Here is a 27,964-nt window from a genome sequence, read left to right as displayed (position 1 = left end):
GTGCATAACAAACAACCATGAAAATGGTAACATTTCTAGAAAATAACATCAACAAATAAAGCATGGTATTATTGCTTTTTCAATAATTATCTAAGTTACAATGGCGTTTTGGAGAGTTAAACATAAAATGTGCTAACAAATCGCATTCTGATTCAGCCTTTTAGCAAACTATACGTGTTTACAACTAGCGAGTTTAAAGCGTTACAATGTTTTAGCAGAAGCAAAATTGCTGTAACGATATCCATCCTAGTCGGGTGTATTGGGCGTTTTGGGGAAAACTATCGATTTGAGTTGTCCCACGGTGCCCATAAAACTGTCAAAAATCAAGTTAGTTGTCGTCGAACTCCGGGTGTATATTCTCGTACAAATACTTGTTCGAACTCGGTAATAGACGAATGTAGATCTGTAAATAAATAAACAAAGCTTTACAGTTCATCTCTATGATAAACTATACGAAACAAATCATTTGACAACAATTGTGTAACGACAGGCTTTGACGCAGTATTGAAGTATTTTCGAATTAGCTTAACTATGTGTTGTATCACCTATATACAGGGTCGTTGTTTAAAATCCGAAACTATATATTTAATTTTTTTCAGAAATCGAGATTTTTGTTTTCTTTTACATGCAAGTCGCCCGACACACAAGGCCTGAAGGCTATAGTTGAATGAGGTACAATCGACTGTTTTCCAGGGGCCGTTGCCACCCATTCAAAGGGCTGAATCAGGGTTGTCCATAGGGGTGTAGGCTTAGGTATCCTTCTTCAGAAGCCTGGCTAGTAGATCAGAAAGCACAACCTCCCCAACTTATCAATGAATCTTAATTTCTTGTTCCATGCTTGTTGTTACCGACATCCTTCTTTTGAAATATTTTTGTCTGCATAAATCACATACCTTGAGCAACTGAAGTTCTTTATGTGGTTTATAATAGTAGAAGTCATTTTCAGTTTGTATATCAGGACAAACTGCAAAACTATTAGTAACTAAATCTATTTTCACACATCGTCATGATGAAGGTTGATTTATTCAGGTAATTTTAGCATTATTTACACAGTTCCATTGTGTATGTTTGCCCCCTACGTTTCGAATAGCAGCATAAGGGCGACTTCAGAACCGTTTCTAGTGTGAATATTATCTGGAATTTACCCAAAATGTACTTACAAAACAACTGTCTTTAATTTGTTTTAGTTTATCTGGTATCTCTCGTGCACTTTGACCTCTATTTAGTTTAGAGGGAGTGGTCCACTATCTCTTTAATTTTGTAATGTTTTTTTTTTTTTTTCTTTTTTTTTTTTTTGGGGGGGGGGGGAATTTGTTTACTTAATTGTTTTAATTTTTTATATATTGTATTATCCGTTGCTGCTCAATTAAAATTTGATCTGTTTTTGTATTTTTTATACCCGATGAGTAGAGCAACTAATTCAACTTAATAAACAATATTCAGTTCTTCAACTTTAGTCTTACCTGATCCGCGTTGCTGTCTGCCATTTGTTTAAGGACAGAAACAAGTTTCTTGAAGGATGGTCGATCATCTGGATTATCCTGCCAGCACTTCAACATCAAATTGTAACTGTTGAATTAATCAAGTTAACCGACAAGCATATAATTTGCTTGGCCATAATGTGAAATGTGGTTCATGTTCAAATCAAAATACCGAAAATGATCAACATACAACTGTTTGGGAAATAATTTCATAGTACTCGAGGTAACGAGATGAATTTGACATTTTGTTTTACCATTTAATTGGTGTCCCTTTAGGGTCTTCATACTACAATGTGTCTAAGTCCTTAAAACAAACTTTCAATATTGATAAAGACTTCCATTACACTTGGTATCATCCGATGATGTCCTATGTTACATGTATGATTTTACTATCCCTCTTTCGGGTCTTCTTTTTATAAACAAAAATAATAAAATTCTCTTACATTTTGGCATCAGAATTGCCTGGTTTAGGCATACGGTATCCATTCTGCAATCTATATTTCAGGGACTGGGTCTTTATACCAGGGTACGGTGTCCCACCTGTATACACACAATGGTCACAATGTTGTAAACGTGTATTTGGAATATTTAGTTCGATATTGTTGGCTATTACTAAAAGTGGTATGAAACAACTATCTTACCGAGTGTGGCTATCTCCCACAGCAGGATTCCGAAGGACCACCTAATGCGAAAAACATAGATTGCATCAATGTAAGTATATTTAGTCACTTGGTTCAGTAAAAAATGTCCACTTAAAAATCAATCAGGTACAAACATTGATAGATATTGTTAACCGATCGGTTCACACTACTACGTGTTTGTACTTTGTTTTCACAAAGTTTGCTTACACACCCCACTCTTCGAGTCTGCGGAGAGAGTAAAGCTACCCCAGAGGAATAATATGAGAAAGACCTCAAATAAATAAACACTATCGAACACAATGAAACAAGCACATTGACATACTACGAATGGTTTACATAAAAACATTAAGAATGTGTTCATGATTTGTTTAAGAAAAAAGTTCTTACACATCACTCATCGAGGTGTACGTCTGGTGAGTCAGTGATTCCAGAGACAACCAGCGAGTAGGGACACGAGTCTGCAAAAAGTACAATTTACCAAGAGATGACAAAAACCTCATTTGGAGATAAATCATTAATTACTTTATGAATAATTTTCTCACTGAAACCAATAAATTCCTTCAGAGACAGTTTGTTGGGAAGTTTTTCAGAGCACGTCTGTGAGTTGAGCACGTCTGTGAGTGTTTTGCATTTGAAAGGGAACACATGTCAGGTGGTAAATTTTGGTTGGTTCGACTGCCACCTTTGTATGTCCTTAGTGCAGTTTTTATATGTGAATGTGAAGCTTATATAGTACCTTGGAAGTCTGTACGTAAACGTCTTCTCCACGTGACAAACCAAAGTCAGAAACCTTGGCATTGAGATTATCATCGAGGAGAATATTCCTTGCAGCCAAATCGCGATGTATCACCTGTAAAATGGAGGATAATATGCTTAATTAATCTCAAGATGAAAAAAAGCGTTTATCTACGGTTGCAGTTTCAAGGAAGGGACAACATAATGAAATAAATGTTTATAGGCCTACATTTATATAGCGAATTATAAACCAGACTTGCAACACCACAGATACAAATAATGGTATTACATAATATGAGGCATTGTACCAATAACATCAATTAAACTCAGCTGAGTATTTTAAAGTCCTTAAAAATCAGAAAAGATTGAGCTTTAGCGAGTAATATGTTTGAGGTTTAAAGTATTTTCCAGTTTAATCAGGATACATTATGTGTATGTTTAAAGTTTTGTAAAAGACGTATTCCTTACAAAATATTCATTGAAAACACTTGAACCTAAAGCTCCAAACTGAGATTATTACTTAGCAGTAGTTTGTCAATGACGGATTAGCTTGATTATGGTGCAGAAGAAACATCACGGCTTGTTTTGTGTTGTTTTTCCCGTCTTTACCGTTGTTTTTGCTTCGATTGGCTGTTTATGGATCTTAACAGACTTAACATCCTTTTGGCCGACAATGAAAATTGTATACTTGCCCCATTCGCAGCCAGGTGTTGCATTCCTTTAGCCACATCCAGAGCAAACTGGAGCAGCTTCTGAGGAGACAGCGATGCTTGACCATCATTCTCCATGGATCGAGCCTTCCTCAGGTAGCAACGGAGGTCACCGTTGGATAAGTACTCCATAGCTACGTACAATATACCTTAAACAAATATTGAGAATAAAAATTCAAATTCCACAGGTTGTATTTGGCCAAACGCTTATTGCAATGTAGTTTTTGAAGTATTCTTGTTATTAATGTGAAGAGCGTTCCTCGTTTTTTTTTGTGTTTTGTATCTCAAAGGCAGTGGACACTATTGGTAATTATTAGCATAAAACCTGACTTGGTAACGAGTAATGGAGAGCTGTTGATAGTATAAAACATTGTGAGAAACGTAGTGACGTAGTTTTCGAGAAAGAAGGAATTTTTTCTCGTATTGATTTTGAGACCTCAGATTTAGAATTTGAGGTCTCGAACTCAAGCATCTGAAAGCACACAACTTTGTGTGACAAGTGTGTTTTTTCTTTCATTATTATTTTGCAACTTCGATGACCAATTGAGCTCAAATTTTCACAGGTTTGTTAATTTATGCATATTTTGAGAGACACCAAGTGAGAAAACTGTTCTTTGACAATTACCAATAGTGTCCAGTGTCTTTCAACAAAAAATGAAAAAATGAAGATGAATCACTTACCTTCATGTTGACAAGCGCCTAGAATCTTGACAAGGTTGGGATGACTGCCGTGAATAGTCATAGTTTTGAGTTCGTCTAAGAATTTTTCTCTGTCAGCTGAAAGTGCATTTTCTGAAACAAGTTCAATTCCATGTCAAAGAAAGAAGCATTAGTGATGAAATCTCGCGAACGAAAATGTTTTAGCTAAACTATAAATGTGTATTGTTACTTCAAACAGTCACCGGCTTGAAAACCTTTGGGTACGCAAAGACACCTATTCACTGAAGAGATTGATAAGTGTATAGTTGCTATAAACATTGTCACTAGAATTAAAAGGGAATACTTGCAGATATACAATTTGTTTATCATCATCATTTTAGCTGGCTTTATTTTGAATCTGCTCATCTCTGTTATAGAGTGTTACCATGAAAATTGAACTGAGACATACCTTTGAGCTTTTTAATCGCAGCCTTGTACAGATCTCCTTTAAACATTACTCCGCCATAATGTACTTCACCAAAGTGCCCGTTCCCAAGTACTTTATTTCCTACTATCATGTCTTCCCTCAAGACACTCCATGGAGTAGCCCATGTAGGCAAACCAACATCTTCGTATGTAGGTTGTGATTCTGGTTCTGGTGATGGTGGTATTGCTGGGAGTGCACCTCCATGTGCAGATGAACCGGGGCCCACTGGTTCATAAACCGACTCTTGGACTAAAGACACACCCCTTTGGGTTGGTGCGCTGGTGGGTTTCTCCTCTATTGGTTCGGCATTCTCGTAAGAAACCTATTTTGCATTACAAAATATACAGTATAGTAGCTTGTTATAGATAATTTAATTGGTTGGTTATCAAAGGGCAATATGTCGAGCTAGAGATCGTGTGAACAAAAGTACCTAGCTGTTTATTGAGTTGAGAAGTCGGACTAATGGTGAAATTGAGTTTGTTTGGGGAAAAAATCAGTAAATGTGAGCTCTAATGTCAGCAAACCATTAAGTGGTCGTCACCGGCACATGGTTTTGATAAAATGTTCTGGCGAGTTTGCACAAGACATACCTTCAAATACGTTTTTTCTTTAGAACACCGTCTTTGGGGTTATTAGTTTACGCAAAATAGAGAGATACATACAAATATTGAAGATGTATGTAATTGCAAATAAAAATGATAACTCACAAGCTCCTGGCCAGCATTAACCACTGGATGCTGCAGAGGATTTCGTCCTCTTCGTTTACGACGTCTTCGGGTGTAAAATATTACACCAACTACAATCACAACAGCAGCAGCAATGGCCACACAGACAACGATAATCAGAAGACTGCTCAGTCTAGTGATAGGCGGTATCTGAGTTACTGCGTTCACTACAGAAGAAAGAGAAGATGCATTTATAAACTTAAAAGTTATTTAATAAGGGAATTTAAGGGTAGCGACGAGTTCTTACACGGCCGTTTAAAGCCGGCAGGGTCGAATTGCCGTGTGATAAAGGCCCGAGCCGAAGGCAAGGGCTTTTATCACACGGCAACTACCCTGCAAGGTTTTAAACGGACGTTTAAGAACGAGTCACTACTCTTTTATTCCCATTCATAAATGCCCTTTTGTTAAAAAACGTTAACAAATACAAATACAGACACTTTGAAAGTTGCAAATTCGAGGTTTTAGATATAAAAAAAAACAAAAAAACTGTGAGATGAGTCTGTTGCAAGTGGGTTGTGTGTACGCGCGCGCGCTTGGAAATATATTACGCGCGCGCGATGTTAATAACAGCTATGAATTGCGTTCCGCGTGCTAATCTTGCGCGCCTGACACGCGGAAGCCAGCCGGTTTTAAACAGCAACTACAAAACTTCCTTTCTTTTCCAGATTTCTGTTCTTATTTGACATTTTAAGACCGAGCTGTGTTATAAAACACATATTGCCTGGCATAATTTGGTTACTAGTGTATGTATATTCCCCCTCGGGCCTATGAGTGACCAGAAGAGGGGCCTAAATAGGTCCCTCTTCTGGTCACATGCTTAATGCACTTTCGATTGGATTATACTACATCTTTGTTGTTGAGGACCCTTTTTTGTTTACTCCTTGTTGTGCATGATGGTGCCCACCCCTCTGTTGTGTTTTAATTGTGGCCTTGAAATATCATACGAAAACAATGAATGAATTTTAGGGGTGGGCCTATTAATGTGTAATAAAGTATGGAAACATTTTTGGTCGGGTCTACCTCTTGCCGCCATAATGGATTTTCCTGCGTGCTAACAGTTTCCGATTACCATACGTTTTTTTAAGATTTACATTTTACTTGTTGATTCCACTTTCGGAGTGAACACTATCTTAAGAATAACCCTCACGAAATTTGATTATTTAACCCAGGTACAGTCACCAGTAATTTCATAATATTGTATTCTTAAAACATAAAGATGATTGCATGTAACGCACGATCTTATTTAAGGGAAGATGGTGCGTTATTGGCGAGAAAGGGGAAATTAATGTTTGCAGCAACCGTCTTGACCAAGAATCAATCGTTTACTGTTTTAAATTAAAACAAAAGTAAAACTCACCTTCCACTGTCAATGGTTCGTCATTCCAAACCACGCTCGCTTTCTGTGGCAGAATAAATAAAATAAATAAACAGTTAATTTAACAGAATAAACAGTTAACATTATTAATATAAAAACAAACTCTGAACACGATTTGTCAATAATTGGTTTGGTTGAAAACAAAGTATACAAGTTAACATACATGTAATAGCGTCACTTAAACGGTCTTATTTGGTTTTTCTTTGTTGTTTTTTTAAGCTACACTCATTGCTCTATCTTGTGTTTTCGATAGTATAATAACTTGCTTCGGCATACCGTTTCATTTATTCTGCTGACAGCACCTACGTATATCTCGTACACAGCGCCCTCTTGCAGTGGTGGGTTCCAGTATCTGCCGTAGGTTTTGTTGTCACCGACGACAAACTTTCCTGGGAGTCTTCCAGGTAATTCAGCAGCAATGTAAGCAGAGGGATCCTTGTCATAGTGCCGAAATTCAGGCGCAGATCTTTTGGATATTTTGCCAGTCAAGGTCGAATCACCAGCAATTTTTTTCACACCAATCTGGTAAGAACTTCAAATTCGAAAAAAACAAAACATCTGAGCTGTAGAATAGTTTGAAACAATGATCACCCTGGGGGTTCGAGATCAGGCATATGGGTCTACGATTGTGCCCATCATGTTTTAGATGGTTCGTTTTGCCATCTAAAACGATTTGTTTGTGCTGTTTACATCTTCAGGTAATTCAAACTCATTATTTTGAACGAATATCATTAAAGGAGTGGACACTATTGGTAATTACTCAAAATAATTATCAGCATAAAACCTCACTTGGTAACGAGTAAGGGAGAGCTGTTGGTAGTATAATACATTGTGAGAAACGGCTCCCTCTGAAGTGACGAAGTTTTCGAGAAAGAAGTAATTTTCCACTAATTACTTTGATTTAAAGACCTCATGTTTAGAATTCGAGGTCTCGAAATAAAGCAATTGAAAGCACACAACTCCGTGTGACAAGGGTGTTTTTTCTCTCATTATTATCTCACAACTTCGACGACCGATTGAGCTCAAACTTTCACAGGTTTGTTATTTTATGCTGTTGAGATACACCAAGTAAGAAGACTGGTCTTAGACAAATACCAATGGTGTCCAGTGTCTTTTTAAAAATATCGTGTGTATTTCACCGTTGCCAATATTGGAATACGAGTTTTGAACGAAAATTACGGGGACAAGATTGAGTGACAGCCACTAAAGTGCGTGTGTTATGGTCCAGATTAGGTTATCATAGCATACGAGCCGGCCTCTGTGTACGAAACAACATCAACAAAATTAAATAACAGCTAGTCACTGCATGGAAAAGTACACATTCCCTGCAATTTTAAAGCAATGTGTAGAGTTCCCGGCAATACGCAGCACTCAATGATGAGGATACCTAAACTTACCCCTCTCATGACAAAACCATTTATAAACAATTTACCTGGTATATTTAGAGGCATTGGTACTGGCTAGTCGGATGGTCAGATGTGTGACACTAGACTCCGCCCCTATGAGAGCCGGCTTATCAGGTGGAGTAAGATCTAGGATCGAGAAAGTAGCAGAAATTCAAAACAATCGCGTTCAGCTCGAAGACTTATGTATGCCTGACGTTATCTCCCTTCCAAACCCACCCTTCCAACCCCCCCCCCACCCTTAAAAAAAAGAACAACAACAATAATAGCAAGAGCAACAACAATAAGAAGAACACCAACATCAAAAAAACAAAAAACAAAACAACAGCAACATCATCAATAACAGTAACAACAGCAACAGCAACACAAAACACACACACGCAAAAAACATTAAACAGCAATATCTACCATAGCCTAATATTTACCCAATGGTAATACGAAGAACAGCATCAAGAGCAAGAGCAACAACAACAAAGACAACAATATCAACAGTAACTACAGCAACAGCAACACAAAACACACACACAAAACAAACATTAAACCGGGCAATATCTAACATAATATTTACCCATTGGTAACTCAGTGAAGACTTCTACTTGTGAAATATTTCCACTCATATTGGCATTATTTACTGCCTGAACCCGAACCTCATATTGCGTAGAAGGTTCCAAATCGCTGATGACTTCAATTAAAGACGTAGCCAATACTTTTGAGCTCCAAAATTCCGAGTGAGTGTAAAAGTTGAAGCTTCGGTCGTATGGGCGGGCCAGTACACGGTGCTCAACCTGTGGTTTAATGAGTATTGACTGTGTGAGTACAAACCACAGACAGGTTCTTTATGTCTGTGGTACAAACAAACGAAAGTTAAGATCGGGACTTTCTTGATAATTTACTGCCCTGTTTGGAAAACGCTCTTACGTTTTCAAAATGATTGTTTGAAATAAAATCATAACTATCCACAAAATCTAATTGACATTTCATTTAATAAGTGTAAAACAGGGTGTTGACTTTGAAATCTGGTTTCCATCAAATACAAAGGTAAGCAGCAACGATGTTGAATTAGGTACAAACCAATGATAATGCAGGCTCGAAAGCAGCAATCATATCTATAGGGGGGTTACTCATAATGTTTTCTTTTAAAGGCAGTGGACACTATTGGTAATTGTCAAAGACTAGCCTTCACAGTTGGTGTATCTCAACATATGCATAAAATAACAAACCTGTGAAAATTTGAGCTCAATTGGTCATCAAAGTTGCGAGATAAAAATGAAAGAAGAAAACACCCTTGTCACACGAAGTTGTGTGCGTTTAGATAATTGATTTCGAGACCTCAAGTTCTAAACTTGAGTTTTTGAAATCAAGTTCGTGGAAAATTATGGCACTTAAGAGGGAGCAGTTTCTCACAATGTTTTATACCACGAACCTCTCCCCATTACTTGTCACCAAGAAAGTTTTTATGCGAATAATTATTTTGAGTAATTACCAACAGTGTCCACTGACTTTAAGGCGTGCATTTATAAAACTTAATTTCGAGATGAAGCACTGCGTCGAGATAAATATCCCGTTTAAATTGTACACTTTGGTCGCCAACCCCCTCTGCTTCGGTGAGAATTTGTATTATTTTGACAGTGTTTATGAGGGGGTGATAAAACAGTAAAATACTGTAGAGGGTATACATACAATGTAATGTACGATCTTCCCATTCGGATATTGTGGCTTTTCCCAGCTGAGTGTGATGCTCGTCTGGGTAATCTCTGTAGCGATCAGAGATCGCGGTTGACTTGGCTCTGTGTGAGAAAACGTATGTCGAGATGATAATTGTTTAACATTTTTGTTCCTCATTTCCAAATGTTTGTACACGTCAGCATCGTATAATGATTGGATATAACCGTATAAACAAGGAAGTTACAAACCGGCTCTGGATATGTCAATAAAGTATGTTCCATAATAATGTAGATGTTCCAAACCGTTTCTGTTCTTAAAGGCAGTGGACACTATTGGTAATTTCTTAAAAATAATTATCATCATAAAACCTTTCTTGATTACGAGTTATGGGGAGAGGTTGATAGTATAAAACATTGTAAGAAACTTCTCCCTCTGAAGTGTCATAGTTTTCGAGAAATCAGTAATTTTCCACGAATTTGATTTCGAGACCTCAAGTTTAGAACTTGGGGTCTCGAAATCAAGCATCAGAAAGCACACAAATTCATGTGACGGAGGGTGTTTTTTCTTTCATTATTATCTCACAACTTCGACGACCGATTGAGCTCAAATTTTCACAGGTGTGTTATTTTATGCATATGTTGAGATACACCAACTGTGAAGACTAGTCTTTGACAATTACCAATAGTGTCCACTGTCTTTAACACTTGGTGGTGAAGTCACTGTGCGATACGTTCGTTGTTGGTGAACATAACCCGGAAGAGTAGGGACCACATGAGCCATTGAAACACCATCGAGCCCGTAATTTCATACATTTCCATTTGAACAATATGCATGATACGTTTACGTCAGTAGATCCACTTTGTTTTAGCCCCACTAACGGTATTGTGCTGGGTTATTTTGCTTGTACTTTTTTTGATCAACAGTCTCAAATTTATTAGGGTTTTAAGTTGCTGTGTGGCTATGGTCGGTTTGGTAAACTTGTGAATTTGTGAAAAATAATTGAACAATAATTTTTTTATAGAGACCTATACTTAGCATGGTTTCATTTCGTATGCTTTAAGGAGTGTTACCTCCGGGTTTAGTAGTGACTGTTGAGGTGTCACTCCATGGACCGTGTCCAATACTTGTCTCCGCTCGCACCTAAAAGAAAATTATCAAAACGTGAAAATGTCAATGCAATGCAATAATATGACAGGGGATTCCACTAAATGTATTTTAGACATGACAGTGCGAAGCATTCGTTCGATTGAACATTTTCCATTTTCCGTTTCCATTTTCATGTTTCAGGCTAAATTTCGTAATAAATGTTGCAGAGATATCTTGCTTGTTCAATAAGGGAACCATTGTTTAAAAACAAAAGTGTGTGTGCCATACCTTTTATCCAGCTTAAGATATGATCTATCTGTGCAAATTGCCTAAAATATACTGAGATGTCGACATGCAATGAGAACTTATCCTTTAAAGTCGACTTACTGACACTTAGATGCCTACTGTCCGGACAATTTACCTTACCAAGATGATTAACTCAAATTGGGACTGTGTGCAGACTTATATGGGTTAATAAATCGTGATATTGAGGCTAATGATAACGATAAGTTGAGTACCCATGTTTTCGTTAACTCGTGAAAGTGGAGGAACACTCCTGGCGCCCCGCAGAATTAACCCGTGCGCTTTTGAAGGGGCAAAAAAAACAAAAAACAATAACGACATCAGCAACTTTAACGTATTATAACACCCTTACCAATATTCGGTCTTTTCATTGGTTTAGAGCGCGTCACATGATATGTCTTAGTTTTACTAGACGACGGCCGTGTGATAGTGCATCGGTTTGCCGTGCGCTAGTCCGAAGACTATCACACGACGTGCAGTACCCAGACGTCCGTTGCGTGTACGAGGATGATAAATTAATTGTCTGTAACCATTTCGGATTACATGACACTACACATGAGCACAGTAAAAGTTTTCGCAATCTGTATTCGCGTCTTCCGTGGATTGTAACATTCAGGTCTATAACTTAATAGTACAGTATTTAGAAGTGTTGGGATGTTATAAAACAAATATTGGCGGCTTTCACTCGTGCAATGGTTAAAACTATGACTCCCTCGGTGATCCCCGGAGCGTTCTATTTTCCCTCGGCTTCGCCTCGGGAAAATAGAACGCTCCGGGGATCTTCTCGGGAGTCATAGTTTTAACCATAGCACTCGAAGCAGACAATATTTGTATACTATGATACAACAGAATCGTGTAATATTAACAGTGTGATGCCGGTCGGCGCTGTTAATAATTGGACACAGTATTACCTGGACTGAGTAACTTAAACTCTCTTCCAAATTAGAGATCTTTTTCGACTGGTACTGACTAGAAAGCTGCTTCGTTATTCTCACTGTATCTCCCAACGTCTGGTTCCCTGACCTTGTCTTCCAAAAGCGGATATCGTAGCTGATGATGATGCCATGGGAAGGACTAGGAGCGTTCCACGCTACGGTGATCCAGTCGCTTCTCGTAACTGGAAAAGTGACTTGGCTTGGGGGCGGAGGAACTGAAATAATATGTTAACAATACTTCCAGTACTTCTATACTAATATGCAACACACACTATAATAATATGTGAGAGAAATATTCAGGCAAACATGAAGTACACCAGGATGGTTCAACTATTAAGACAAAGCCATCATCGTTGGGTAATTAATTAATTTGTGTTTGTGTGTTTCTTGGGGTCAGGTATTTTTTGGGGAAACCACTATGTTCCCATTCTGGGAACAAACTGAATGTTTGGGATGGGACAGTCGGAAGAGATGCTATTTTGGTTACATCTAGACTTAAAGGCAGGTACACTATTGGTAATTGTCAAAGACTAGCCTTCACAGTTGGGGTATCTCAACATATGCATAAACTAACAAAGCTGTGAAAATTTAAGCTCAATCGGTCATCGAACTTGCGAGATAATAATGAAAGAAAAAATACCGTTGTCACACGAAGTTGTGTGCGTTTATAGATAGTTGATTTCGAGACCTCAAGTTCTAAACTTGAGGTCTCGAAATTAAATTCGTGGAAAGTTACTTCTTTCTCGAAACCTATGGCACTTCAGAGGGAGCCATTTCTCACAATGTGTTATACCATCAACCTCTCCCCATTACTCGTCATCAAGAAAGGTTTAACGCTAATACTTACATTATTTGGAGTAATTGCCAATAGTGTCCACTGCCTTTAAGAGACAAATATAGTAAGCTGTGTAAAAAGTAGTACATGACATGTTGATGACTGAAAACAATAAAAACAATCTTCGCCTTGTAGTACATAGGCTTGTAGAAACTTAACTAATCGACAGTGCATTATATGATTTGAGGCATTGTTCGGTGAGGTATCAATATATAATAATATTTGGTTTGCGCTAACACCATGGGTGTATCTATCTACTTGCCAAGTAGGCCCTAGAGTTTGTTCTTAGAGAACTGTCTTTTTTGTTAATACTACCCGGGCGGAAGGTATAGAAATTGGATGGGACTACTACTTTAGCTTATATGATCGTTACCAACTGTACTAACTCGGAGTCAATTCTTGAATTGGTCTCAACGTTTTGAATAGCTTGCTCTAGTCATCGTCTGGAGACATAGCATTACTTACTTCCTTCTTCTGTTTGAGCTGTATTCGAGGCATTGGGTCCTGAACCAAACTGATTCTCGGCAGATACTGACAGTGTGTATGACGTGAAGGGAACGAGGCCAGTGAACTCTACCCCTGTTCTAGAGGTTGTATCCTCATCGAGTACTTCCTCTTCACTATCAATGAGTCTGTAATGATACTGGGTTATGATGCCATTGCGCTGACCACACGCTGGTTGTTTCCATGAGAAAGCCATGGTCTGGTTGGTAACATCAATATACTCCACATCTCTTGGAGGACCGGAAGGTGCTAAAATTGGGAACAATTTTTTACACAAACAAACAAACGATGGTCTGATTACTAAGTGTCGTGATTGTATACATACAGCAGTGCATCAATGTTTTTGTCCTTCAGTCAGAACGACATTCCAGTTTACCAACCATACATTCAAGTATAATTTAAAATGTTCAATTCATTTGTTATCCCTTGAAACATTCTTTCATAACCGTATTTATTAATTTATTTACACACTGCACAGTTACCAATTTCCTCCCTTGATCAATGAAGATAATAATAATAAAAACAAAATATTTATAATGCGCCAACTCCAGGGTCAGGTGCCCTATGCATAAATTTGCATCCCTTTTGCTATTTTTTTTTTTAATAACAACTGCAATTCTTCAATAAAAGCGAGTTTTTTTTTCTTGGTTACGGCTCCATTGCATTTAATCACGGCGTGCAAACCAGTTTTAATATACCTACCAGTATTGTTGCTGATGACTGTCACTTCTGCTTCCTCTCCTGTCCCTGCGTTGTTAGAAGGCGTGACGTACACGATGTATGTAGAGTGAGGGTATAATCCAGTTATGTTTGTTGGTGACTGGGAGCCATCAAGCCACTGCTCACGATTTTGGGAAACTTCACTGTCACACTGGTCCCTTTAAAGAAGACAATTATTTTTAAGGATGTATTCCTCGTACAACAACTAAAGGTAAAATGTTTTAAAGGATATCACACCATTGGTTATTTTGTGCGAAAAAAACATTAATCTGAGTGGCTAGCATTATACTCCGAAATATCGTTCCACCTGTTTTATAGTTTTTGCGTCTGCGATTACCGAGATAAAAGAACAGTGACGAGTTTAATCTATTGGACGGACATTACTATTATTATACTAACTTACACATTCAAACAATGGTCGGCTGACCATTGCTTCAATATGATATAACATTGCATTTCTGAATAACTCATATCACATGTTATTTAAAAAATGTACTTTCATTCAAGTTATAGTATTTTTGAAGGTTTTATATTTCTGTAGAAGATATTTTCTAATGTATGACTATCGGTGGGTAAGATCAATATCTGAGATGAAACAAACAATTGCATAGTTATACTTAACAGTTTATATTATACGAAATACTTTAGCATTGAATTTGCCTGCTTTTTGGTGATTATAAAACACGTACCTGTTCGTGAGTTGATATTCCACTGTGTATTTAGAGACCGGACAGTTGTTGCTGTTGGGGTTCTGCCAAGTAACATGTATCTGGGTTGCGTCTGAGGTTGGGTTTGCCCGTAGCATGATCACTCGTCCTGGAGCTAGTTTATTAAAGACAGATATGATGTTCTTATTCGTTTCTTTAAGTTTGTTTGTCCAATATTGCATCCCTGAGAGCAAAATGAAGCAGCGAAATAAAGTTTATAAAGACAGATATGATGTTCTTATTCGTTTCTTTTATAAGAACAATAACATGCAACCTAATTTGTAAGTGGTGAATATTTGTTTGACTCTGTCTCGAATGCAGCCAACAATTCTCGGGCATTCTCCCAAATGCCTTTTTGTGAAGCTGTGTTTGGAATGCGTTTTTAAATACTTTTCTCACATGTTTCTACTCCCCTTTGTTTCAGACTCATTTCGGTAAACAATTCTATGTTTATATTATGTACATACCGACAATATCTGTGGTCTCTTCCCGCTCAAACGACGTGCCTTCGCTTGATCCGCGGGTAGTTACTATAATGGTATAGGATGTACATGGAGACAAGTTGACAAACCGTACAGACGTTCCTCTTACATCCACACTCTGTTGATGTGAGGCGTGTCCAGTTACGTATCCAGTTAGATACAACTCAGCTCTGTAACCAGTAATGCTGCCTCCTCTGCTACCACATGGGATGGGGTTCCAGGTGATGCTGATGCTACTGGCAGTCACTTCACTTCTATTACATGTAGGCGCAGCTTGGGGGCCTAATGTAAAACATAAAAATACAGTCGTTTATGGTTCATTATTGTTATTATTTCGTTCATTTCTTTGTGATTTTTCTTTGTACAGAAAAACAAACCAATCTTAAATAATGAGCGACCTCAAATTAAAATGTTATCAATTCACAAAGGTCGGATGAGGCTCAACCAACTCACAAGAATTGCATTGAAATCAAGCGCCTGTCACATTATGACGATGATACACTATATTCTGCATGGTCTGGATGGTGTGGCTGGAATCACCAACATTTAATGTACATTGCAATGCTCTAAAATAATTAAAGAGTATGCAGTGAACTTATTCCACTATATGTAAAAGATTAATAGTTACATTTTTATGTTGCAAGTAAATCAAACAATTGTAACACATGCATTACAAAATGTATCCACTCTGACAATTTATACTTACTCCTTTCACTTGTGATTTTTGATGTAGTTGTCAGTGCACCGTTTCCAGCTTCATTTCTCGATATAACATTGACTCTATATTTAGAGTATGCTTTTAATCCTACTATAATGATTGAAGTTTCGGGAGTGGTCAGTGAGGAAATGTCGGCCTGGTCGACTTCCCGACATTGCTCCAGATTGGTGAGTTCATAGGTCACCAGGTAGTCGGTGGCGAGGCAAGGATTGTCACGGTTGGTATCAGGGGCTTCCCATGCCACTTCCAGTTGATCATGTTGTATTCGACTGATGTTCAAGCCAGTAACAGCTTCTGGAGCTACGGAATGATCATGCACAAAAGAGTGGATTGCGATTAACGGTTAAAGGGGGAATCAATATATTTACACGTCAAGTTATCAAAAACACCACACAACAAGTTTTATTGAATATTAATAACTAATAAATCACGGGCCTGGTTTTGTTAAAACAAATTACAAATTCAATTTAATTAAATTTCATTCATCTTTAATGGTCCTAGCAGGGGGAAAACATTATTTGCATAGATGCAATACACGGAAATAACATCCGCTGACTACGTCTTTATTTAAATAAAATGTATTGATCATTTTTGTATCCGTCCCATACGTACCGACTGGCTTTGTTTTTTCCTGCCGGTTAGATGACGTCGTTTTGCCTGTATTTAAAGCAGACACAATGATTCTGTATGATGTACAGGGGAATAAGTCGTCAAACTGTACAGTGTACGTGTTTTGCACATTATTCCGATTCTCCAATACTCGGCTTTCTCCTTGTCGATACAAGTTTACATTGTAACCATCGATGCGAACTCCTCTGCTACCGCATGGGATGGGGTTCCAGGTGATGCTGATGGTATTATATGTCACTCTACTGCTATTGAATGTAGGCACAATCCCGAGACCTGGTCGAAAGAGACAATTAACACATTTATAATAAAGAGGAGTCAGAAAATGTGCAGATCTTTCAACAACAATGTTGTCATTGCGTCTCTCTTACGACGAGCTGACGGAATAGATACACTAAACATGGCCAACAACAAGTAGGTAGTTTACTTACTTCTTTCTGTTGTAATCGCTGATTTGGATTTTGTGGGTCCATCGCCTGCTTCATTTCTCGATGTTACATTGATTCTGTATGTAGAGTATGGATGAAGACCCTCGACAGTGGTTGATGTATCTGTAGTGTTCAATGAGCCACCGGATTGATCACCCTCCCCACATTGATCCAGATTGATGATTTCATAGGTCACATAATAACTAGAAGCGAGGCACGGATTTTTTGTATTACCAACTCCTTTGTCTTCCCAAGACGCAGTCAGTCTACCTTGGCTGTCTGGTTTAACGTTTAAATTCTTGATACCTAAAGGTTCTGTATAAAATGCAATGCAACACACAATTAATCACCAAAAGTACCAAAGATACAGAAAGACTTTAACAATCTATTAAAAAGATTTATATTGGTTAACACCTGTATGCCTATTTTACTCATTAAGCAACAAACGTTAATTTTCTACGACTTGAATTCCACTAAATAATTTTTCGAACAAATTTTGTTGGTGGCATTGTGTGAATGAGGGAAATGAGAAGGTATAACTTTTAAAAATGCTAGCATCCCTTTGCGGTAATGATGACATCACTTTTTTGATCAGACCCTCAATCATTGAATGTAAAGAGCTCGCACAATAAACACGGTTGTTTATAATAACGTCATTATTGGTAATAAAATAAATAGTTTTGCATTGCAATAATGCTCCGTTAATTATTGTTATGCTGTTGACGTTGTATATACCATGTATTACCACTTTGTGTTGTATTTTGCCTGGTCTCATTGGACCATGTTCCTTTTCTTGCAATGCTGTTCAAAGCTCTCACTTGAAATACATATGAAGTGCATGGCGTCAATGAAGCTATCCTTATACGTTTATCCGTTGTTGTGATAGCCTGCATGAACTCATTGTCTGTTGCCTTTTTATACTTGTATCGGTACGCTGTTATGTTGCCACCCGTTCTTCCACATGGAAGCTCCCATGCGAACTCAATGTGATCTGAAGATGCTGAGACGACAGTTACAGTTGGTGCTTCTGGTACTAATATGAAAACCACATAAACAATTAATTATAATAAGAACAAACAAAAATGTACAAGTGGAGTTTTCTAGAAAAATGGTACAGTCCTTATAGATTAAATAAACTCTGCAGAACGGAAAGAAAGGAAAACACAACTTTCCAAAGTAATATCAACTCTTACTTACTTGATTGTGTCGTTGTCATAGTTCTGGAGACGGGGGTACTACTCCCAGCTTGGTTTATTGATGTAACAGTCACCCTGTATGTTGAGAACGCTTCAAGTCTTGTAATGGTGATTGTGGTTTTGGTTGTGGTCAATGTTTCAACACCTCTACTAACCCCCTCACACTGCTCAAGGTTCATAAGGTCATAGGTCACCAGGTAGTCAGTGGCAGGACAATGACTCTGATTGTCGGTAAGAGGAGTATCCCATGATACTGTAAGTTGATTATGGCTTGTTGGAGACACGGTTACACTTGCTACATGATTGGGAACTTCAAGAACAAACAAGTACAAGAAAAGAAGGCTATAATAACACCCATGACAATTATATGCTACGACGTTAATCTTCTTTGTTTTGAAACATTATTACTGACCTGAGTAGAAGATGTATGAAACTATAGCCACATTTGCGCTTAATTGGAAGTTGCAAATTGTAGTAATATTAAGTTAAATGCTGCTCACTTATATTTCACTTTGTATTTTTTTGAAAATTGTGCCGGAACTTACACAAACAATAATTATTTGCACATCAAGCGTCTCGTTTCGTGTTTTGCCGTGTACCGTATCATAATCAGGCTTATAGATCACAAGGTAGCTCAGTAGGCCTACTATAGTACTACGTACTTGTCCATGAACAACTTTCAGAGCCTTGAGGGCTAAATACACGCCATTGTGTCAGCGAGGATAAATATGAAACTATGGTTAAATGCAAACTTAAACTCACAACTAAACACACAATAATTATAACATATACCGAACTGACTTATTTAAGAGATTATTTACCCGTTGTTTTAGTCGTGTAAGATACTATGCCGTAATTCCCGATGCCTTTACTCGTTTGTGCAGCAACTTTGATTTGATATATAGTGCAATGTGCCAAGTGAAGGTTGACAGACGTACCCTCGACTTCAACTGGTTCCACATCGCTCTCATGACCACCAAGTACCTCATACATGTACACGTAGTTCACTATACTAAAGCGTACTTCTGGGCAAATTACCGGTTCCCATGATAATGTGTGAGTGAATGAATCATCAGCAGAATAAGAAGACACACTGAGACGTTGGGGTATCATGTTGGGATCTGAAATCAATTGGAACATTCCGAGTGTATATAAGATCGTAAAGAGCGTATACAATTCACTTCACACAGTCACTGCTTAATAAGCGAAAATGAGCCAGTGTATGAACTAATCCCTTAAATGCCATGATTTCATTGGCCTTGGAGACCACGCCTCACTTTAATATACATCCATGCAGAGAGACAGGACTCAGGAGCTACATTAAGAATAATGCAAAAGGCAATGCAGTATATAAACAGATTATGTACAGTAAATCATAATATTTCGCTCTAACAAACAAAAAACATAAGCAAATATGTGACCAAAAAAAAGAGTTTAAAATAGTGAAGACACATTGGGAAGAAAATTTATCAGACCATTTTTGGATTTAAAGATTAACAATGAGTATCTAAATTTCATCATAAAAGAATCACAGATAGGAAAGATCGAGTTGGGAACAAGCCTACATATATGGGTTTAGCAGATGAGTGCAACTTACCTAATATTGTACAAGTCGTACTACACGATAGCTTATTATCTCCATAGGGAAGACATTGCTCTGTTGAATACAAAACACCATTATAACGACTTATAAAGGGAATGCATACGATTGGTTATCACTCTGGCAATACACAACTTTCGGTAAGCTTCATACACCAACTTATCAACTTTGGATAACATAAACAATTTTGAGAACGTTTCACATCAAAGTAATGTATGTTATGTAAAAAGATCAGTTGCTATTCCCTGCAATTTGAATCTGAGAAGCGTTTATGTCAGTAGCACTTCTGTGATTGTGTTTTCTTATTACACTTGGTCCATAATTTCGTCAATATCTAAAAAATGCCATCGTCTTTTCAGTTAAAATTTCCATTATGTTGGTGTATAGTTGCACACAACACATGTTTATGTAAATGTATAACGTAATTGACCGTTTAAGAAAACCTTAGCATTTAACCTCAAATGGAAAAGCACCGTCACAATCCTTTAGTTGACACCTATAATTATTTGGTCCAGTAAACCACTTGAGTTACTCCAAGTTCCTTTTAAAAACAAAAAAACTATAAAGGCAATGTCCAACTCAACATTAATAGTTAGTAGAAGCCAAGTTTGTGGTTGAAAAATATTGTAAACTTGTATATTACCTTGACAGTTATCCCCGGTGTATCCCTGCTCACATCGCCCTCTTTCGCATCGACCTGTGATTTGATCACACATCGCCTCGGTAGCGCAGTGACAAGTCTGTGTACAATTCATACCGAACGTCCCATCTACACATGACTCTGAAACACAAAGTAAACTAATCAAGTAAACTGCCACTGTTTTAATTGTTTTCCTCTGCTGTCAAGGACACCAGTTCATGTTGCAATAATTGTAGTTTTTAACATGTTTTGGGGAGGCTTTAGACCCCCGCAGATGTGTTGGTGTTCATTCTTCATAAATAAAATACTTTCTGTCCTCTAGAGATAAAAACTAATCATAATATTAAGTTCAATACAGCCACAAGCTTACATTTTGAATTCTTAACAAGCACTGTGAAAATAACCTGACTGTTGTACTCGTACCTGACCGCAAAACAAATTAAATATTATGTACCCCCAAAGTGTTCTTGTTTAAAGTACATACATGCATTTTAATAGCGCCTTTAACACAGAAGATGCGCTGAAATTCAGTAGAACGTTTTCAACTGTTCCTTTTAGGCTAACGTTTAACAAACAAAATATTGTAAATGAATTATCAGTGTTAAGTGTTAAGTATATACGATGTATACATATAGTTAATCAATTTTCTTTTTAAATCCAAAAAGGTAACAAATGGTAGCCATGGTAACGCAAGAAGTAAACATTGTCATTTTTAGTTGTTTGGATCCGAGTTAATTGAACCTAAGGAAAACAGTTTGGTATCTATCAAACCATTGCCAAACGTGTATGGGATCGGGAGCAGAATGCCGACCAAGTCGGTTCATGAAGCATTTTAAGCTTACTTAGTATTGTATTCAATACCTTGACAAATGTTCCCAGTGTATCCTGCGACACAGCTTCCACTACATTGACCTGTTGTTCCATCACATGACACACTGTCGGCACAGTGGCAAGTCTGGGCACAGTCAGCACCGAATTTGCCATTACAGCATATTTTGAAATCCCGAACATTTCAAATGTTAACTGAAGGCATGTCCTCTTACCTTGACAGTTATCTCCTTTGTATCCCGCTGCACAGTCTCCATCACATTGACCCGTTGTTCCATCACATGACACCGCGTCTGCACAGTGGCAAGTGTGAGCACAGTTCTCACCGAATTCGCCTGAGGTACATTGTACTGAAACTAAAAGGTAGAGAGACATGATGATTATTAATGTAGACATTGAATATCAAATTGGTTGATTCTTAAAGTCACCTGGAAGTGGTATTTTTTCAAAATAAAGCAATGTCACTAATATATGTGTTTTGATAAGTGGAATGTGAATAAACAGTTAACTAAGGTTTTAAAAAATCAGTTCTTATGTTATTTACAAATTTAAGAGTAGACCCCGACCCGAGAGGGCGCTGTTCGTGACGTCAACGAGGCAAACTTTGCCTGTAATGCGTAGAGTAAACACAATTGCAAAGTACATGTACGGACCAAGTCGTGAGTTTGTACGTTTCAAAAAAATATTGTTTTGATTTTTTTCCGGCAATGCCGACCAGGTGTATTGCTGCTAAATGCGTAAAAACACTTTTTGAAACGTACCAACTCACGACTTGGACGTACATGTACTTTGCACGTGTGTTTACTATACGCATTGCAGGCAAAGTCTGCCTCGATTGACGTCACAAAAGGGGTAGGCGGAGTCAGCCCCCCAAACAACTTTATATATTTTTTAAACATATAAATCGTGACAAACAATTACTAAAACAATTGTTTTATTGTTCGTAAGCATATACTCTTATGTTTGAAAGAAAAAAAATATATATTTCCAGGTGACTTTAAATTACAAATTTCCAGCTGCAATCCGTACCTTGACAGTTATCTCCTTTGTATCCCGCTGCACAGTCTCCGTCACACCGACCCGTTGTTCCATTACATGACACCCCGTCGGCACAGTGACATATCTGGGCACAGTTGGCACCGTATGTTCCATCATCACAATCTGAACCAGTTAATAAAGAACCAAAGAAAAGTGCTAAAAAACAACCGAATGCTGACTGTCTGTTTATCGACGCCTGGACATTGAAGCTTTTTGCCCAGAAAATACGCACCGAATGAAAAAAGAAAATTCTGGAGGGATTCTAAACCCATGGTAGTTAAGTCCGCGTGGTTTGATCTAGCGATTATGTAGTCGATGTTTTTATTCAGTGCCACCTCAGTATAGTGATATCCTCCTAAAGCCGCCTTAAAAGTCCTATACACGCAACTATCTTGATCTGAACATAGTCGTACTAGACAGTGGGGGAAAGGATAGGTGCATTTCTGTTTTCTTGGGAAGCTATATTTTGTTCTAAGCAGTTTCAAATATTGTTTGCGTTAAGCTTATGAATATGTCATTTTATCAACGGCACATTTTTTATGATGCTTTCCGATTGTTTGGGTTAAAAATGTACCTGTCTTGCACTCAAGTCCCTGGTACCCAGCGGCACAGCTGCATCCGTATGGATCCGGTAAACAGAACAGCATTCCTTTGCAGGTAGAACCATCGTGAGGCAACCCAACAGAGTCACAGCGAAGGCTCCCTTTTTGGCCAAAGCGGTTCGGTCCTTTTACTAATGCATCATGATATCAACAACAACTAGACATACAGTTTTTGCTTATTACAAAAACACGGTGATCGGTTGAACGCAACGTGATGAACACCTAATTAATTACTGTGGTATAATGATATGGATGATACTTCCAAGAACAGTGTAATCACGCGGTCTTTTTGGGGTGGTAATAAACAACCAGATTGGTGGCACGTGGCTCCAACAACTCTTCCAAAATTCACAACTTTAGCAGGCAGTTTGGTGTTGTCCAGCCAGGTTGATTAGCATAATACCATAATATGACTTCTTTGGTCTGAAACATATGAACGGTATATTTACCAAGGTTAATATATAGGATACCTAGGCCTAAATGCCAACATAGTATAGATATGGCTCAGCCTTTTAAGTTGCAAGAATTTTCTTTCAGAACTTTGTTTCACTAGGGTGTATTAGTTTTTTAGTTTTTTTTTAAGTAAACTGCTACAAAATGTTCATCTTTTTTTTCTGCTCACCTTCTCCACAGAGTCTACCACCAAACCCAGGTGGACAAATGCAGTCACCATTAACGTCATCACAAACACCCCCATTTAGACATCTCGGACACGCGCTGCTACAAGCCGTTAGGCCATATTTATGTTGTGGGCATCCTGTTTTCAAAAAACAAAAAAACAAAAAACAAAAAACATTGCATACGTTAGCATACAAACCAGCATACAAACATACTTGTTCTTTATTTTGTGATGAATATTTAACTCTCCAGTTCCGCATATTTAAGCCGCAAGCTTGTCGATCACCTTTACGATGACACAGGAGTAGTCAGCAATCGATGATTTGCCTGAGCTTCTTAGACCGCCGGGAATATTCTGCTACAGTTTGTCGCCGGTCTCAAGTTATAACTTATAACTACAGTGAAGTTAAGGCGATCGGCATTAGTTGCCATTCTAAACGAAAACAGAGGGGGACCACAACTATTCTTACGCCAACGTGTTTCCACTAGGCGGAAATGTATTCGCAGTCGACCTGTGTGGATTTGCAATGTCGTGCGCCCATATAATTGTCTGTAAACCAATCAGTGAGTGCGAACAAAAGTAAGCAGCAACTAAATATAGGCTTACTAGCAAATTAAATCACAAACGACAAATTCAATGCCACTATCTATTAAAAATAATAAAACAAACGTAAAACAATCAGTTTGGCTTGAACCTTTTAGTAGAAATGTACGACATGTCTTTAAAAAATCAGGTGTGTCGTCCCTGATCGTCATTTGGTGTTTTGAGCTTGGGTTTGTTTGGGTGACGGCTGACTAAACGTTCACTCGAATTACCAGTTATAAAAACATTCGCATTTACTTTATGAAAGATTCCGTCCGTCGCAGTTCAAGCTAAAGGTATGTTGACCAAGGCCTGGTGATCGCATTGGGCTTAGGATGCAGTTAGATAGAGCATATGCCTGTTTATTGTGTCTCTGATGTTAGGCCTATTTATTTGTGTGACTGATGTTTTAGAGATAAGTAGTTGCTAAAAAATTTCCATTGAAGTCTGGTTCTAGTTTAACCATGGTTTACATGGCACAATTAACAGTTTTTGTTAATTACTCCTCTTATGAATAAAGTAGAAATCTCTTCTTTCGGACATCCTCCATTACGATTGATAAACATAATGGAGAGTTTGAGTAACCTATCTTATCTGGTTTACCCTGGCACTGGTCCAAGGTAGTATGGAGATTTCCCCCATTGACTTGCGTTGACCAATGCCTTTAGTGTGGGGACTATGCCTTATTTAGAATACATGATGGATACTAATGCAGGCAAGCGTGGTATGAGGGAATTGTTTTAGTATCTCTAGACCACCTCAAAGGTGTTGGGGATGCCCAGAATCCATTTATGCAGCATTAAATCCCCCGTTTGTGTAGTGTATTAGTGTGTGTTAATTAACCATTAGGTTCATGGCCTGCCTAATGCACAGTGTTTTTGTCTGCTGTATTGTATTGCAGAGTTAAGTAAAAGTGTTCCTAGATATCTAGACAGTTATAATAATATGATAATAAAACATATTTTGTAAAGGGCACTTTACCTGTATGACATTCAACGGCGCTGGTCAAGAACAAGAATACAATTTCACTCATGTTTATAGGCTAATCTGAAGACATGGGTCTTAAGAGATTGTTGGAATCGTGAGATGTCATGTGTATCCTTGAGATACTGAGGCAGAGAGTTCCACAGATTGGTTGAAATGACAGGTCAGAGGAACATAAAGCATGCTGCCCGATGACCTCAGACCCGGCCTGACACTACGGGGCTGAAGCATGCTCTGTATGTAGGTAGGGGCTAGTCCATGGAGAGCCTTGAATGTCAGAAGGATGATCTCATATTGTATTATGAAATAAACGGGTATCCAGTTGGGATTATGTAGAATGGGAGGGATGTGAAGCCACATATTCTTTTTCATTATAAATAAATAAATAAATGAATCCTTTTGCTTACCTCTAACAATCAATCTCAGTAGCGCCTGGTTTCCTTTGCCACGTTCATGTCTATAATGACACTCATAAATACCACTGTCGCTGGGACTGGCGGTGCTTATTCTTAAGTCCAGGATGTTCCCGTTCATCGCTCCACCGTTGTCTTTCCTCCATTTGCTGTTTGAAATCTCGCCATCCGCTGTGTTTCTGGTAACGGTCAGATCAACATCATCGCCGATGTTTACAGTACGGCTTACGAAGGCTGGTACAAGGGATGCTGTGGATGTCAAATTCACCACAAAATAAACAAAAAAATAAACAAAACAGACGCAATGATTAAGCTCACATTGTCATTAACGGCACATTGTTAATGGCATAGTAAACATTACATTTTAAGGATAACTATATACCCAGTTATTACAATGGAAACAAACATCGTGTCTATAATTGATTGGACTCTTACTTGTTTGGTGGCTTATACTAATTTAAACCTAATGTATAATGATTATTTTTTGCTTTAGTGAACCATTTTGTTTTAGACGAAGAATTGCATATTTTGTTTGGTTTTATTTAGGTCGATGGTTTAGTTTGCGTACTTGAGGGCTACATGTTTTACTTTACTTGAGGGTTACTTGAGGGTTTACTTTACTTGAGTGCTACGTATTATACAGATGACAGGGTGCCGCCGAGACATCTTTTGCAAAGAAAAAAAGGATGGCATCAAAGACACATAACTGGAGTTAAATTTGGAAGCTAAACAAACAATGACAACACAATCTTAGAAACTTAGAAACTTAGCACAAACTTTTAAGTTTAAAGACTTTTCGCGAAAAGTACAAATAATTTTCAAGCATTTATTTTGTACTTTTTATATGTTTTTGTTGTTGTGGAAAGTTCACACTTTATGTTGACTAAACAAAATTTAACTAAAGCTGAAAATGGAAATCTGGATTTAATTATGAAGGTGTTCTACCCAGTAGTGACACGTCCCTTTAGTTGGTGCAGCTGATAATGGCACATACAATTGCATTAAAGCGTATATATTATGATTAGCGACATTCACTCCAATTCTCTGGAAAACTTTTGGATCCAACATCATCAAGTTTTGAAAATAATTATGTACAAAGCCTGCAATACCGTAATTAGATATGAGGATTGTTTCGATTCAGAAGCGAACGAAATTATACAGGTTTTTTGTTTCAGTGTTGACAAATACAACAAAGGTACACGATAAAAGCGTGTAAACAAGGTTCATTCTGATTCGCTGACCGGTGACCAATTGAAAATCAATCGGATTCTACCGACCTCTTCAATTGCAGAGGTAGATGGCTGTACACGTGAAAGGTCATATTATTTGAAAGTTAGATGACGCTCATTTACCTAGTCTCAACACGGATTAATATGGTCCGTTTTGCACTGAAATCGTGCATTAATTTCGATTGCTATAGAAACATCATTTATTTCAAGAGATCGAACTAATTATGGCAGTCCATCGGCAGCGCCCTATCGTTAATGATTTGAAACCCCGGATTTTCTTTGCGCTGATATAACCGCAGCAAGTGCGAGATTTGTTCGAGAAACAACGGGAGTTCGAGAGGGTCTGTTTATAGCAACGTAGCGTTTCGCACGAGTCAAGATGGCGAGGGGAGTGGACATAGTGGGAATTTTTCTTCCGAAAGATATACAATTGTGCTGTTTTCAATGTAGTTTAGCTTAATTATTCACTGTCAAAAGGTCAATATATCTAGGTAAATTTGAGGGGGTATTTTACTTGTTGCGCCCTGAATGGATTACATAAAAATGTCAGGAAAACTTAAAGATTGGGATAGATGAATGTACAAACTGTCATTTGATATGTATTTTACGTTTACTATTTTGATTCCTTGATGAAGGCTAGAGTTGATTATTTTGAAGGCAAAGTCTTGCTGGCAAAGACACAACTTTAGATATAATGATATGTTTGGTTTATTTGAATCACTTACCTGTGGGTCTCATCCGTATCGTAATCACTGAGTTCACGCCATACGTCCATTTGAACGCACCGACGCTACCTTTCTTGTCACTTGGAATTTTAAACATCTTCCCCATAACACCGTTTGGTAATGCAGTTGCTAAAGGCAACGAAACGTTCGTCCAGTTAAGCAGATCGCTACCGACACCCGTTGGTATGTATCGAGAAAAAACAAGTTCTTCATTGTTGTATGCTGTGGTCTCATCACCAGTCACCAAATAACTTGCGATGAATATGTGTAGGTTACCAGAAGCTGTCACGCTAGTAAAGTCT

At 37.9% G+C, this 27,964-nt stretch overlaps 1 protein-coding gene across 1 annotated transcript; it reads right to left on the bottom strand.

Moving 5' to 3' along the window:
- Positions 1-27,759, bottom strand: LOC139946279 (uncharacterized). Its single transcript, XM_071943902.1, has 36 exons — positions 27,663-27,759; positions 25,703-25,957; positions 23,733-23,867; positions 23,083-23,241; positions 22,500-22,631; positions 21,686-21,820; positions 21,504-21,635; positions 20,646-20,783; positions 20,000-20,059; positions 19,224-19,523; positions 18,404-18,712; positions 17,952-18,239; positions 17,210-17,521; positions 16,764-17,054; positions 16,140-16,451; positions 15,419-15,715; positions 14,934-15,066; positions 14,227-14,402; positions 13,486-13,773; positions 12,162-12,400; positions 10,932-11,001; positions 9,877-9,983; positions 8,765-8,981; positions 8,226-8,325; positions 7,070-7,325; positions 6,776-6,818; positions 5,401-5,585; positions 4,676-5,015; positions 4,249-4,359; positions 3,550-3,716; positions 2,859-2,972; positions 2,510-2,580; positions 2,123-2,163; positions 1,925-2,021; positions 1,464-1,569; positions 1-403 (listed from the first exon to the last, which is right to left on the bottom strand). Exons 1-36 carry the CDS (start codon positions 27,757-27,759, stop codon positions 329-331), a joined length of 6,288 nt encoding a protein of 2,095 aa, XP_071800003.1. The 3' UTR covers positions 1-328.
- Between the last annotated feature and the right edge of the window lie 205 nt (positions 27,760-27,964).

The sequence above is a fragment of the Asterias amurensis genome, chromosome 13 (assembly GCF_032118995.1).
Source record: "Asterias amurensis chromosome 13, ASM3211899v1".
NCBI lineage: Eukaryota > Metazoa > Echinodermata > Asteroidea > Forcipulatida > Asteriidae > Asterias > Asterias amurensis.
Note: the sequence above shows the minus strand (reverse complement) of the source record. Positions and strands in the feature narration are given on the sequence as shown.